General features: G+C 45.9%; 1 gene segment (V, D, J or C); it reads left to right on the forward strand.

The window, feature by feature from the left end:
- The first annotated feature begins 788 nt into the window (after positions 1-788).
- LOC148149254 (Ig kappa chain V region Mem5-like) lies at positions 789-9,441 on the forward strand. The segment is given in 4 exon segments: positions 789-885; positions 1,072-1,367; positions 1,924-1,957; positions 8,493-9,441. Coding segments are annotated over 4 exon segments (708 nt in total).
- Positions 9,442-15,180: the final 5,739 nt, after the last annotated feature.

Genomic DNA, 15,180 nt, shown 5'->3' on the forward strand with positions numbered 1-15,180 from the left:
AAACCTAGAACAAGTGTAGGCCATTCAGCCCTTTTGAGTCTGCTCTGTCATTCAGTATGATCATGGCTGATTCTCTCTCTCAAAGCCATATTCCTGCTTTCTCCCCATTCCCCTTGATCCTGATAAAACGTCTTTTTTTCTTGAATATATTCAATGTCCTGTCCTCCACAGCCTTCTGTGTGAGAGAATTCCACAGATTGACCATCCTCTGAGTGAAGAAATGTTTCCTCATCTCAGTCCTAAATGGTCTATCCCATTTCCCACGAGACTGTGTCCCCTGGTTCCAGACTCCCCAACCAGGGGAAACCTCCTCTCTACATCGAGTCAGTCCAGCCCTGTTGGAATCATATACATTTCAATCCTTGCAAACCTCAGTGAATCCAAGCCCAGTTGAGGAATGAGGCTGAGAGGAAAATTGAGAAGAAATGTTTTCATCCAGAGGGTGGTGGGAGTCTGGAACTCACCGCCTGAAAGGCTGGTTGACTCACAAACTCTCGGAACATTGAAGGAATATTTAGGTATTCACTTGTCTTGCTGTAGCCTCCAGGGCTATGGATCAAGAGCTGGAGAATGGGATTAGTGTCATCAGTTCATTGTTGACCAGCACAGAAGCAATGAGTCAAATGGTCTTATTCAGTTTGTTCACTTCAATGACTGTCTGAGACAGAGAGAGAGAGAGAGAGAAGAGGAAGTGTGAGGGACTGACGTGGCTCTCTCTGCCTGATGCCATTTACATACTGAGGAACACCCAGTCAGACTCTCACAGGCTGCAGCTTTATAAAGCAGAGCCAAGTGAAGGGAGAGTTTATCAGGAACCAGGGACAGGAGCACACACCATGATTTCACACATCCAGCTGATCTGGCCCCTGGCATTCTGTGTTGCAGGTACAAATCTCTCTCCTTCCACCTTGAATCTTTAGCTGCTCTCCATTTCACTCCAATTCTACTGACTTGTGATTGAAGGAAAAATGCTGAAACCAGAGGAATGCTCAGTGTCTCCAACAATCTCTCATTTGACAGGCTCTTTCTGTGACAGTTCTGACTTCACTGTGTTTCTCTCTGACCCCTCAGGTATCAGTGGGGACATCATCATGAGCCAGTCTCCCCCGGTGCTGTCAGTGAGACTGGGACAGACTGCAACCATCACCTGTACGGCCAGTCAAAATATTGATGATGATCTTTCCTGGTACCAGCAGCGAGAAGGTCAGAAGCCCAGTCTCCTAATCTATGGTGCAACAACTCGATTCACAGGAGTCTCTGAGCGATTCACCGGCAGTGGATACGATATAGAATTCACCCTGACAATCAGTAATGTACAGGAATTGGATGTTGGTGACTATTATTGTATGCAAGATGAAGCCTACCCTCTACACAGTGATACAGAGCCATACAAAAACCTGAGTAGACAGAGGATCATCTCCTGCATTTACACATACCACAGTTACATAAAATATATAATAATAGACACACAGTCCCACCTCCTGTACTGACAAATTCATAGCTTATATATAAATGAAACTGAACAAATTATCCCATGCTGGGATTGTCACGGTCCACTACACACTCCAGTCCCTGTGGTGTCCACCGTTCACTGACGGCCTCAAGTTTCCCTCTTCCACTCCATGGCTACATGGGAAGAGCAGCTGCAAGATTTAACATCGAAAAATAAATTTCACAAACTGCACAAGCTCAGCTGGAAACAACTTAGTGTGAGAGAGATAGAGAGAAGAGAGAGAAAGAATGAGAGAAAAGGAGAGAAAGAAAGACATGAGCGAAACAGAGAGACAGTGAGAGACAACAAAGAGACAAGGAGAAGGTGAGAATGGTTGAGACAGACAGAGAGAGGGAGAGGGTGAGAGAAACAGACAGAAGCAGAGAGCAGAGGTTTTTGTGCAGCCTCTGCACTGGGAGCTCTCACTGTGGTACACGTTCGGTAAAGGAACCAAGCTCAGACTGAGTAAGTAAAGCTCAATCCTCTGTTATTAACCCTGTCAAACATAATTTCTAAAACACAAATGTTGAATTGTTGAAGGTGTTCGTGGGGAGCTGCAGTGAATGAAATAGTTGATTGAGGAGCACTGTGTCTAACAGGGTGTCCAGCTGTATTTCTTTAGTTCTGTTGCTCCCTTTAAAAAAACAAGATATAAGTCAGTCAGTTTTACTCACCGTGTGGAGGAGCTCTGTCCATTTGCAGCCTGTGGTCCCATTCCTGCAGCATGGAGTGAAATCAGTGAGTAGCCTCCTGCCAGTCTCAGTGTGACGGACACAGGCAGAGTTTGATGTGAGCTCTGGCTCCCTGTCCTAGTCTCTGATCTCACTGACCTCAGCAGCAGCAGCAGCAGCACAGTGAGACACCGAGCTCCCACCTCCCCCAGCTTTAACTCTGCTCAATCACACAATCACAGAATTGTTACAGCATATAAGGAGGCCATTCTGCCCATCTTGTCTGCACTGGCTCTCTGAATGCGCAATTCACTGAGTGTCATTCTCCTGCCTTCTCCCTGTCACCCTGCACATTGATCCTTTTCAAATAACATTCTCATTCCCTTCGGAATGTTTCAATTGAAGCTGCCTCCACCACACTCTCAGGCAGTGCATTCCACACCTTAACCACTCACTGGCTGAACATGTTTTTCCTTATTTGACTTTTGCTTCTTTTACCAATCACTTCCAATCTGTGGCCTCTTGCTCTCAATCCTTTCATGAATGGGAACATTTTTTCCCCGTTTGCTCTGATCAAACCCGTCCTGATTTTGAATTCCTCGAACAAATCCCCTCTCAGCCATCTCTTCTCCAGTCTATCTTCATAACGGAGGTTTCTCATTCCTGGAACAATCTTTGGAAATGTTTTCTACCCTCGCTACAAAACATTGACATCCTCCTGAATTATTTACATTATCTCACCCCATCAGGATTTCACAAACCTCTATCTGGTCACTCCTCAGCTTCCTGTACTTCAAGGTCCAGCCTCTCATAGTCATTGAGTTGTATAGCACTGAAATAGACCCTTCGGTCCAATTCGTCTGTGCCGACCAGATATCCTAAACTGATCGAGTCCCCTTTGCCAGTATTTGGCCCATATCCCTCAAAATGCTTCCTATTCATGTGTACATCCAAATGTCTTTTAAATGCTGTAATTTTATGCGCCACATTCACTTCCTCTGGCAGCTTGTTCTATATATGCAGCACCCTCTGCATGAAAATGTTACTCCTCGGTACCCTTTTGAATCTTCCGCTCTCCTCTTAAACCTATGCCTCCAGATTTGGACTCGCCCGTCTTAGGGAAAAGACCTTAGCTGTTTACCCTTTCTGTGCCCCTCGTGGTTTTTTAAATCTCTGTAAGGTCACCTCTGAGCCCCAGACCATTCAGTCTCTCCCTCTTGCTCAAACCTTCCACTCCTGGTAAAATCCTTGTAAATATTTTCTGCACCCTTTCCTGTTTAATAACATCCTTCCTGTGTATCCGAACTGCTAGGACTCTGTTCGACAACACTCCCCAGGGCCCTACCATTAATCCCCAGGGTCCTACCATTAATCCACAGGCCCTACCATTAACTGTGTAAGTCCTGCCTTTCCAAAATGCAACATCTTGCACTTATCTAAATTGAACACCATCTGTCACTCCTCAGCCATTGGCCGAACTGATCAAGGTCCTGCTGTACTGTGAGATAATCTTCTTCATTATCCACTTCACCACCAATTTTGATGTAATCTGCAAACTTACTAAATTTACCTACTATATTCACATCAAGATCATTTATTTAAATCATGAAAATAGTGGACCCAGCACCGATATTTATGGCACATCGCTGGTCACAGACTTCCAGTCCAAAACGCAGCCCTCTACCACCACTCTTTGTCTCCTACCTCAAGTCAATTTTTTATCCAAATGACTAGCTCATCCTGGAACTCATGTGACCTAACCTTCCTACTCATTCTACCATGGCTAACCTTGTCAAATGCTTTGTTAAAATCCAGGTGGACAATGTCAATTGCTCTGCCTTCATCAATCTTCTTTGTTTCCTCTTCAAAAAAACTCAATCAAGTTAGTGAGACATGATTTCCAATCCACAAAGCCACATTGACTATCCCTTTGGGTACTCCAGTTTCCTCCCACAGTCCAAATATGTCTAAGTTAGATGGATTGGTCATGCTAAATTGCTCAAAGTGTACAGGAATGTGCAGGTTAAGTGAATTAGCCATCTTCAAGGGGACCTATTCACTCCCTAGTTACACTTTTGCCCTTTTCTTATTTACAATATTTCGACCACTTCTGTCTCAAAACAGCCAGGAATTGAGTGCCATTCCTCAAATATACCTCGACTGTCCCTGAACTATGACCTCTATTATTCACTTCAGGACTTTGCTGCAACCTTTAACCCCAGCTCATTCACACTGATGTGTTCTTACCCAACGGAAGTCTGTGTTTTCCCAAGTGAATCATTTCAAATCTGGATTGTCCTTTTTTCCTTTTCCATGGTCACCCTCAACCTTATGATACAATGATTACTCTTCCCTTAATGTCCTCTCACTGACACTTGATCTACTTGGGCCTCCTCATTCCCAAGATCCAGGTGTAACAGAGCCTCCTTTCTCATTGGACTGGAAAGTTCACCTGAGCACCCTCTCACAACACTGGCCCCTCTCTGCCCCCCTTCACAATGATACTATCCAGTCTATGAGGATAATTAAAGCTCTTCCCCTCACCCCCCCAGCCACCCTATTTATAACAACTCTACGTAGTGATTTGACAGACCCTGTAAATTCCTTGCAGATTTGTTCTTCTACATCCTTTTCACTTGATGGTGATCTTTGGACTGCACTGAGGATTCTGTGAACCTTGGTGTTTCTCTCTGATATTCCCCCCTGGCTACCACAGCCCTACCAAGTCAGTTTAAACTCTATCCAACAGCAGCAACAAATCACTCCACAAGGAATTCAGTCCCAGCTCTGTTCAGGAGAATCCCATTCAGTCTGTACAGGTAACATCTCACCCACAGCCAGGCCCAATGCCCTAAGAATCTAAAGCTCTCCCTGCTCGACCCTCTTTTCAACCTCTTATTCATCCGTCTTATCTTCCTGTTTCTATTCTCACTTATTTGGGGCACTGGGAGTAATGTGCACATGCCTACTTTTCAGCTCCTGCTCTGAACTCCCTCCCGACCTCCCTAAATTCTGACTGCAGGACTACATCCCTTTTCTCCCTCTGTCACTGGGACCAATGTGGACCACGACTGCTGCCTCTTCCCCCTCTCCCCTCAGGGTGCTCTGCAGCCGCTCAGTGACATCCTTGACCCTGGCACTAGGGAGACAACACACCATCCTGGATTCCCATCTGCAGCTGCAGAAACACTTATCGATTGCACTCACTCTCAAATCTCCTTTCACTATCGCTCTTCCAGTCTTCCTTGTGCCCCCCTGTACAGCTGAGCCCTCCCCATGGTGCCAGGGACTTGGCTCTGGCTGCACTCCCCAGATGAACCATCATTCTCACCAGGATTCTGAACTGAATCCTGGTTGGACAATGGGATGCACTCAGGGGATTCCTGTACTAGCTGCCTGGTCCTTTTGGACTGTCTGCTGCTCCCCCATTCCCTCTCTCCCTGCATACTCTGAAGCTGCAGAGTGACCACATCTAGAAACGTGCTCTCCACGGAGCTCTCAACCTCACGGACACTCCGCACTGACACCAGCTGCTGCTCAAACTTCGAAACCCGGAGCTCCAACTGCTGTCACTGACCGTCCTACTCTCATGGTCTTCCAGGATCCCCGGAAGCATCCTGAAGTTCCCATATGGAACACACTGGCTCCACTCCCTGGTTACCTCTTGGCAAAGTTCTGATGACAAATAGCTACAGCAGGGCTCACAGTCCCGTGCTTTCAGTATCCCAGGATTTGGAAAACTGAAAGACAATTGGCCCTTAATTAGAACAGAATCAAGCCATTCAGCCCATCGAATCTATTCTGCTATTCCATTATGGCTGAGATATTTTTCAAGCTCATTCTCCTGCCTCCCTCCACAGCCTTCAAACCCATTACCAATCAAGAACCTATCTCTCTCTGTTTTGAATTCACTCAACAACGTGACCTCCACAGCCCTCTGTGGCAATGAGATGCATAGATTTTGCACCTTTTGGCTGTAGAGATTCCTCATCACCTCAGTTCAAAAGAGTCATTCTCTGACCCTCACATACTTGTCTCTGCAACGAGTGGAAACATTTTCTCCACATCCACACTATCCAGGCCTCTCAGTATTCTGAAAGTTTCAATCAGATAGCCCTTCACTCTTCTAAACACCACAGAGTACAGCCCTAGAGTGCACAAACAGTCCTCATATGACATGCCCTTCATCTCTGAGATCATTCAGACTTTTCTACTTCCCCAGCACATTTTCCTTAGTAACGTCCACTACACTCACCTCTCCCCCACTGTCATTTAGGCTGTCCCTGATTTCTCTTATCAGCCATAGTTGTCTCATAATCCCCTTGGTACGTATGTTTGTCCTTGGGCTGAATTTCTGCTGTCCCTTCCAAATGATCCCCCAAAATCTCCTGCCATTGCTTCCCTGCTAGACTCCCCTTCCAATCAACTCTGACCAGCTCCCCCTTCATGTCTTTGTATTTATCTTTATTCAAATGCAATACAATTACATCTGATTCCAGCTTCTCCCTCTCATACTGCAGGGTGAATTCTGTCACAATACGGTCACTGCCTCTGAGAGGGACCTTCACATTAAGATCCTCAATCAAGTCTGCCTCATTACACAAGACCAAATCCAGAATTGCCTACTCCCCTGAGGGCTCTACCAGAAGTTGTTCCAAAAAACAATCATCTTGTAGATGTTACATGAATTGCATTTCTGGCGATTGACTACCAAACTGGTTTTCCCGTCCACCTGCATATTGAAGTCCCCCATTCATATTGCAATGAGGCCTTTCTTACAGGCCTTTTCCATCTCTGGTTTATTTTCTTCCCCACATCCTGATTACTGCTCATGTGCCTGGACATTACTCCCATCAGGGTCTTTTTCTCTTGTGCTTGCTCAACTCTACCCGTACAGATTGTATGATTTCTGACTCTATGTTACTTCTTGCTGTCTCTGCTGATGGAAATCAGTCCTTCATATCCACTCTCCAGGCCCTCCCTCATTTTACACACCTCAATCAAATCTCCCCTCAGCCTGCTCTGTTCGAACGAAAACAGTTCCAGCCAATCCAATCATTGCTCAAAGCTAAAACTCACTATTCCTGATAAAATCTTCAAAAATCCCCCGTTTCTTTTCTATTGGGATCACATCCTTCTTGACCCACACATTGTCCGTGCACTCTCACCTTACAGGGGTCACGGGGTCATTAGGAGCAGTGACCCTGGGTAACCCTGGGACACTGAGTGTCTTTGCAGCCTCACCCTTGACCTCAGCCCAGTTGTTGCAGCAAGGTTTGAAATGTAATCTAGAATCTTCTACACAAACACTGAACGTGACTCCTTCCTGAAATGTTTGGATCTAAGTCTGCTCCAAGGTTTGTGTATAAAGTTCTTCTGATCTGTGGGTTTTTAAAAGAGGTATTGAGCTCCATCCCACTTTCCAACTCTTGCTCCATAGCTCTGGAGGTTTCAATGTTTCAAGTGAATATCCAAGTGTTTTTTCAATGTGATGAGGGTTTCTGCCTCTCCCACCCTTTCAGACAGTGAGTCCCAGATCCCACCAGCCTCTGGGTGAAAGCAATTGCTCCTCAAACACTGCCCCCAGTTCATTTTAATCTCGCCTGATTATTGCCCTCTGTGCTGATGGAAATCAGTCCTTCCTACCCATTCTATATAAGTCCCTCATCATTTTAAGCACCTTAATCAAATCTCCCTTCAAACCAATCATTCCTCAAACTCCTGCTTTGTGACAAAACCCTCCTCTGTCCCCGTCTCTATTGGGATCACATCCTTCCTGTAATGTGTTGACCAGAACCGTACACAGTTCTCTCACTGTGCTCTAACTGGGATTTTATACATTTCCAGATTAAACAAACTCCTTGCTTTCACTGTCAACCAAAAATGGAAAATACCCATCTGCTTTGTGATCACCTTATCCCCCCTTCATACATCTCATCTGGAGCCAGAGAGGATCACAAAATGATGTTCACAGTCTCTGCATTTCTCCATCCCTACTCTCAATCTCACTGAGTTCTGATCACTGTCAATGAAATGATCCCCCATTGATAGCCCTTCCAGCTGCACACATTCATTCCCTAAACAATAGTCCAAAACTGTCCCTTCTCTTTCACCATCACCATCTCAGGAGCAATTAGGGATGGGCAATAAATGCTGACCCTGCCAGTGACACTCACATCTCAAAAAGCAATTTCAAAAATGTCTGTTCTTTTGTTGGGGTTGTTAGGTATTGAGTGCAAAACTTCAAGCAAATTGTTTGTTAGTTAAAGTTCATAAAATTGAAATCCCTTTGAATGGCAGGGATTAAAATTGTTTCTCTTGTCTTTCAGGCCGTGAGAACTCTCAGCCCAAGCTGACCCTGCTGCCCCCCTCCCCAGAGCAGGTCAATGCCAAGGGCACTGCCACCCTGGTGTGCCTTGCCAATCACTTCTATCCTGATGAGCTGGAGGTGCAGTGGAAGAAGGACGGTGCAGTCATTTCGGACGGGGTTCAGACCAGCAGCTACCTGCGAGCTTCGGACAGCACCTACAGTGTCAGCAGCCTGCTGACCCTCTCTGGGTCTGACTGGGAGTCCAACGCTCGCTTCTCCTGTGCCCTCACACATGTGACCCTCCCCTCTCCCCTCAGCAAGAGCATCAGGAGATCAGAATGTGTGTAGAATGTTTGAGACAGTCCACAGAGGAGACACAACTTTAAATAAAACAGGGCTGAGCTGGCAGGACAAAGATCATTGTCAGCACTGAATTTCAACTCTCTTCCTTCTCAGGACTGGCTCAGAGACATTTCTGAGGTTCAGGGGTTTGTGCAGGTAACTGGGACAGTATACAGGGAGATTTACTCTGGATCTAATCTCATGATGCATATCCCTGACATGGGAGTATTTCTTGGGGATAGTGTAGAGGCAGCTTTACTCTGTATCTAACCCCATGCTGTCCTTGTCCTGGGAGTGTTTGATTGGGACAGTGTTGACTTGTGATACCAAGTAAAATCTCTCGAAGATGCTGAAGACTGTCAGCTGCACAAAACAATGTGAACCTCCGAAGTCTCTGCTTCAGTAAACCAGATCTCCTTCCTGCTCAGCCACCAGTTCCAATTTAAGGTTTTGTCACTGTGTAAAGGGACAGTATTCTCATGTTACTGAGAAAATCTCCACAAGTGTTTTCCTCAAGCTCCATTGTGGCTGTGAATTTGTGCAGCTACCTCTGTCTGGGCTGTTAATTGCAGTCTGTTTTTTATCAATGTCAATCTGAAAAAGGGAATAAAGGTGAAGAAGATTCAGTTGGTGTCTTGTGAGTACTTTGGAAATGACCATCAGCCACTCAGTTATTTGGCAGGATTTCAGCAAATGATTGTTTTGATTGGCTGCCTGGCCGGTCAATCAATGACACATCGGCTGAAGGTTGGGCTGAGAGCCAATCATCAATCATTTTCAAATGATCCCTTTGGTCTGGAATTTGTTGAGTTTACAAGATTCTAAACAGAACAGAAACTAAAAGCTGCTGTGACCACAATCATTGCAATCTGAGGCATTTACTCTTCACTCCGTTGGTCCAGGCCCAGCTGGTGGGATCGCACTCTGCCCTCTCTGCTGTCCAACACTGAAATCAGCTTCAGCCAATCTCAGATGTTAGTAGCTGCAGTCGTAATGTTCATTTCTCCCAGCTGAGCCTGTTACTCACAATGGGAACTCAAAACTGAACTGAGTAAGGCCTTCGTTCAGAGAGGATCAGTCAGGATCTTATATCATACATGAATGACCCTGTTGGAAGTGACTAATACCCAATGTTGTCTGGAGGTGTGACTGTCAGTGGGGTGTGACTGTTAGTAATGCTGTCTGCAGATGCATGTCTCTGAGTGCCACAGATGACACCAAAATTGAAGGTGTAGTGGACAGCGAAGAGGGTTACCTCAGATTACAACAGGATCAGGACCAGATAGGCCAATCGGCTGAGAAGTGGCAGCTGGAGTTTAATTCAGATAAATGAGAGGTGCTGCATTTTGGGAAAGGAAATCTTAGCAGGATTTATACACTTAATGGTAAGGTCCTAGGGAGTGTTGCTGAACAAAGAGACCTTGGAGTGCAGGTTCATAGCTCCTTGAAAGTGGGTCGCAGGTAGATAGGATAGTGAAGAAGGCGTTTGGTATGCTTTCCTTTATTGGTCAGAGTATTGAGTACAGGAGTTGGGAGGTCATGTTGCGGCTGTACAGGATATTGGTTGGGCCACTGTTGGAATATTGCATGCAATTCTGATCTCCTTCCTATCGGAAAGGCGTTGTGAAACCTGAAAGGGTTCCGAAAAGATTTACAAGGATGTTGCCAGGGTTGGAGGATTTGAGCTATAGGGAGAGGCTGAACAGGCTGGGGCTGTTTTTCCTGGAGCGTCGGAGGCTGAGGGGTGACCTTATAGAGGTTTACAAAATTATGAGGGGCATGGATAGGGTAAGTAGGTAAAGTCTTTTCCCTGTGGTCGGGGCGTCCAGAGTTACAGGGCATAGGTTTAGGGTGAGAGGGGAAATATATAAAAGAGAGCTAATGGGCAACTTTTTCGCGCAGACAGTGGTACGTGTATGGAATGAGCTGCCAGAGGAAGTGGTGGAGGCTGGTAAAAATGCAACATTTAAGAGGCATTTGGATGGGTATATGAATAGGAAGGGTTTGGAGGGATATGGGCCGGGTGCTGGCAGGTGGGACTAGATTAGGTTGGGATATCTGGTCAGCATGGACGGGTTGGACCGAAAGGTCTGTTTCCATGCTGCACATCTCTATGACTCTATAACAGTTCCCTCGTTAATGTCTGTGGATGTGTGCCGCAGCTTTGCAGCATGCCATCCCCCCTTGAGTTCGATTTCCGTGTGAAACCTTGACAGAGGTGATGATTTCAGATTTGTTTTGAAGAGGGGAAGGGAGGTGATGTGTTGTGATCATATCCTAGGCCCCATTCCCATATTCCAGTTAAACCTGGATTAAGAGGATGCTGTGGTCAGTGATTCCATAACTGAGATTTATACAAGCACTTACTATTGACCCCAATTTTGTACAGAATGTTGACATCAATCGAATGGTTTGAAGTGAATGGGAAAGAATTGGGATCTTCCTTTACATCTAGCTGTAGGGTCTGTGGTGTGGTGTGATCACAGGACACAGGCAGACCAACAAATGTAAGTTAGTTCACTGTTGAAAATGCAATTGTTACAATTTCTTTAAATTCATTTGTGGGACTTGGGGAATGCTGGCTGGCCAGCATTGATAGCCCATCTCTATTTGCTCTTGAGAAGGTGGTGGTGAATCGCTGCAGTCCATTTGCTGTGGGTTGACCCACAGTACCGTGAGTGAGGGAATTCCAGGATTTTGACCCAATGACTGTGAAGGGTTGATGCCAGGTGGTCCATCCAGTTTCATTCCTTTGTTGTAACTTTCTAGCAATTGATACAACTGAGTGGCTTGCTAGGCCATTTCAGGGGGCAGCTGAGAGTCAACCACATTGCTGTGGCTCTGGAGTCACACATAGGCCAGACCAGGTAAGGAGGGCAGATTTCCTTCCCTTAAGGACATTAGTGAACCAGATGGGTTTTTCTGATAATTATTTAACTCTTAATTCCAGATATTATTTTATTGAACTCGAATTCCACCATCTGCCATAGTGGGATTCAAAACCAGAAAATTATTCTGAGTTTCTGGATTAATAGCCAAGTGATAATATCACCTCCCCAGTAAATATAAGATGTCCCCCAGAGATGTCTCCTCCAGGGTGAACAACTGGGGGCAGCTGGGCATTACAGTTAAATAACACCAACAAAAGGAACCTGTTCACTGGGACAACACACTGCTACAAGTTAAGCATACAATTTTCCCAAATGTTAACTACATTTAATATCGAACCTGTTCGAAAATTAAAGAAACAAGGTACAGGCAGATCATTTTTTCTGTGTGTATTGTACAAATCAAGTCCTTTAGCTGATCCAAAGTAAACTGAATCACTTAAAACTGTATCCCAACTTCTGGATTCCCCCACAAGAGGAAACACCCCCTTGGTATTCATCTGTCACATCCCTTCAGGGTCTCAGTTAGTCCAGCAGTATCTGTGGAGAGAAAAACAGAGTTAGAGCTACCCCCCATGTCAGGTTCTCCTCACCCCCACATCCCCCACCTCTCCCTGCCCTGTGCTGACTCCTCCTCCTCCTCCTGTCTCCTTTTCCCATCTTCAGTCTCCACCAGCCTCTGTTTGGTTTGGAGGAGCTCCTTATTGAGGACATCAGCCTTGTCTGCAACCTGAGTGGGCAAGATGGACACAGTGTGAGGGACCGAGCAGAGGATTCCCTCCAAGCCTCCGGACAGTACGATTGGACACTCGGGCACTCTTTCCCAATTTCAGGGGGCTGGGGAGGAGGGGACAACTTCTCGCTCTGGAGATAGAACTGCATTCAATTGCCCAGCTTCTAGCCACCCTGTCAATGAGCACACCCTGCAGTCTAACTGATCAAACACATGATGTGGAGGTGCCAGTATTCGCCTGTGTTTGATGAAAGTTAAAAATCTATGACACATTGATCTTTTAGTATAAATTCTGTGTCCTAGGATCCTGCTCCACTAGTTCCCTGACAAAGGAGCAGTGCTCCGAAAGCTTGTACTTTCAAATAAACCTGTTGGATTATAACCTGGTGTTGTGTGATTTTTAACTTTGATAACACACAGGCCTTTCTGTTGGGATATATAGCATGACCAGCCTGGGCTCTCTGCTTCCAACCAGAATGTTGTAGGTTCAAGTCCCGTGTCAGAGATTTGAGAATGGTGTTGAACTCTGACAGTGTGGCGTACACAGTGAGGGGAATGCGGCACTGTCACACAGACTGATTTTTGGATGACATTAATCCTGCAGGCCCCCTGCCCTCTCAGACGAGTGGGAATCTTGTCCTGGGATAATTTGGAAGGGTAGAGAAGGTCTCCACTTGCTGAGTGTCAGTTGCTTCCCCAGTCCAACCCCCAGCCCCCGTACCTTTCCCATGTTACAACCGTGGCGATATTTCAAAAAGACTGAAGCTGCTGAAAACCAATTTTGTGACACCCGGAAGTTGTGAAAGTGCTACACAAATGCAAGGTTGTCTTTCGATTTGGGATTTTGGATCAGAGGGTGAAGAGCAGTGATATCCCTTACCTGATCCAGATCACTTCTGAAGTGCTCTTGCAGCTCATAAAGTCATGAGCCACTCTGTTCCCATCCCCTTCCCCTGTCACAGAGTCTGGGAACCAGTTGTGAAGTAACTCTCTGAACCTTGAATGTGCCTTCAAGGTTGCATTGCCCCTTTGCCCCTCACAACATACCTCCCTTGTTTAAAATCAAGAATGAATCATTAATCTCTGGGAGAACGTCCTCCTTGGCAACATTGAGACTGGTGACCACCTCCTTGGTGGGCTTTGAGTGTGAAGGTCAATGACACTCTCATTGGGACTTAATCTGGGTTGTCTCCAGTTAGTTTGCGTTTTTGTTTCAGGCCCAGGCAGGACTGACCAACCTTTGACCCCGTGATCTAACTGTGATGAAGGGTGGGCTGTGCCAGGCTTCAACACACTGGTCTGTATAATGAAGCAGGGATTGTCCATTTCACAAAAGAGTGAAAGAAACGAACAAACTGGGTGGGTATTCACGCCCATCCCGATCCTGAGAGGGGAGAGAGAAGCAATAACATCGCCAGACAGAAAGGATACTCCCAGAGAGGGAGAGAGAGCATTAAAAGTGAGACCCCTCAAAGAATGGGGACAGAATCAGCAACACTCCCCAGAGCGAGAGAGGAGACAGTAGCGGTGACATCACCTGGGGAGGGAAAGGGGACTGTAACTACGATGCTCCCCAAAGTGGGAGAGGGGACAGGAACAGTGACACTCCTCAGAGTGGGGAGGTCAGGAATTGCTTATTCCCCATTTTCTCACTGTGCTGTGACGTATGTTCCTGGGAAATTAGATTGTTTATATTTTCACAGTTGACGAGGTGATTCTCTAACAAGTATTCCAATTCCATATTTCCTATCACAGCAGATCCACTGAAGATCACATTTTCATTTGGAGGTTGCCCAGGTTTCTGTCCAGGCTGATGCAGCATGATCTACCAGTGCCGCTCCTATTGGGCTAAACCATCACACACCAGGGAATCTGACGGGCACTTTCTCTTTGTGCTGGCAAAGGGAGGGATTTGCTTTTACTGCAACGGTGGCCAAAGAAATGAGTCAGTGGAGGTAGTTCCAGCTGAACATAATGTTCTGATGTTCATGATGGGATTAATCTCGACAGTTCCCACATACCTTTACACCGACAGTGGAACAGGAAGTCACCACACAGTGGTCTCCTGGCTCACACTGAGAAACCAAGTTGATGGTATAACTGCAGAGAGCAAAACAATGGCTTGGACTCACCGAACAACCAGAGGCTTCAGCCAACAACTGGGTCACAGGCAAATGGAGGGTTGTGTAAACTCTCAGGATCTCAGGGAACAAACACAACTACTGAGCTACAAAACCGAACAGGAGATTTTTATTACAGATTAGCAATCCAAAAATCAATTCCAAACACAATATTTATATAACCTGGGAGAAATCTCATTTTCAAACAGCATTCCAAACAGGATAGTAAGATGAGAATTCAAACAGCCACTCAGCCCGTCACTCAGTGTTGAAGACGCACTGTCCTCATTTGCAAACCTCTTAATAATACGTAAGGGGAGAGAAATATTGAAAACCGTATTACCACGAGTGAGTGTCCATTAAAAATGGGAGCCTTGATGTTAAATGATCCCAGCCATGAACAACACTGATGCATTTACATCATCAGCTTCTTAAACAATATCAAAAAATCTGTGGTCTAGAAAGACAAAAAAGGACAATGTGCAGATTGTTGAACAGGCCCCTACACCTGGGCCTGAGGCAGGAGCCCAAGCTCCAACACACTGGCCTCACTTCACACCAACCTTCACACTGTGTGGGGTCATGAACTCAAGCCATCAATTCCTCTGGGACCGAGACGGAGTG

This window comes from Chiloscyllium plagiosum, unplaced genomic scaffold (genome assembly GCF_037043375.1).
Source record: "Chiloscyllium plagiosum isolate Xiang-an unplaced genomic scaffold, Cpla_swu_hap1 HiC_scaffold_9, whole genome shotgun sequence".
Lineage (NCBI taxonomy): Eukaryota > Metazoa > Chordata > Chondrichthyes > Orectolobiformes > Hemiscylliidae > Chiloscyllium > Chiloscyllium plagiosum.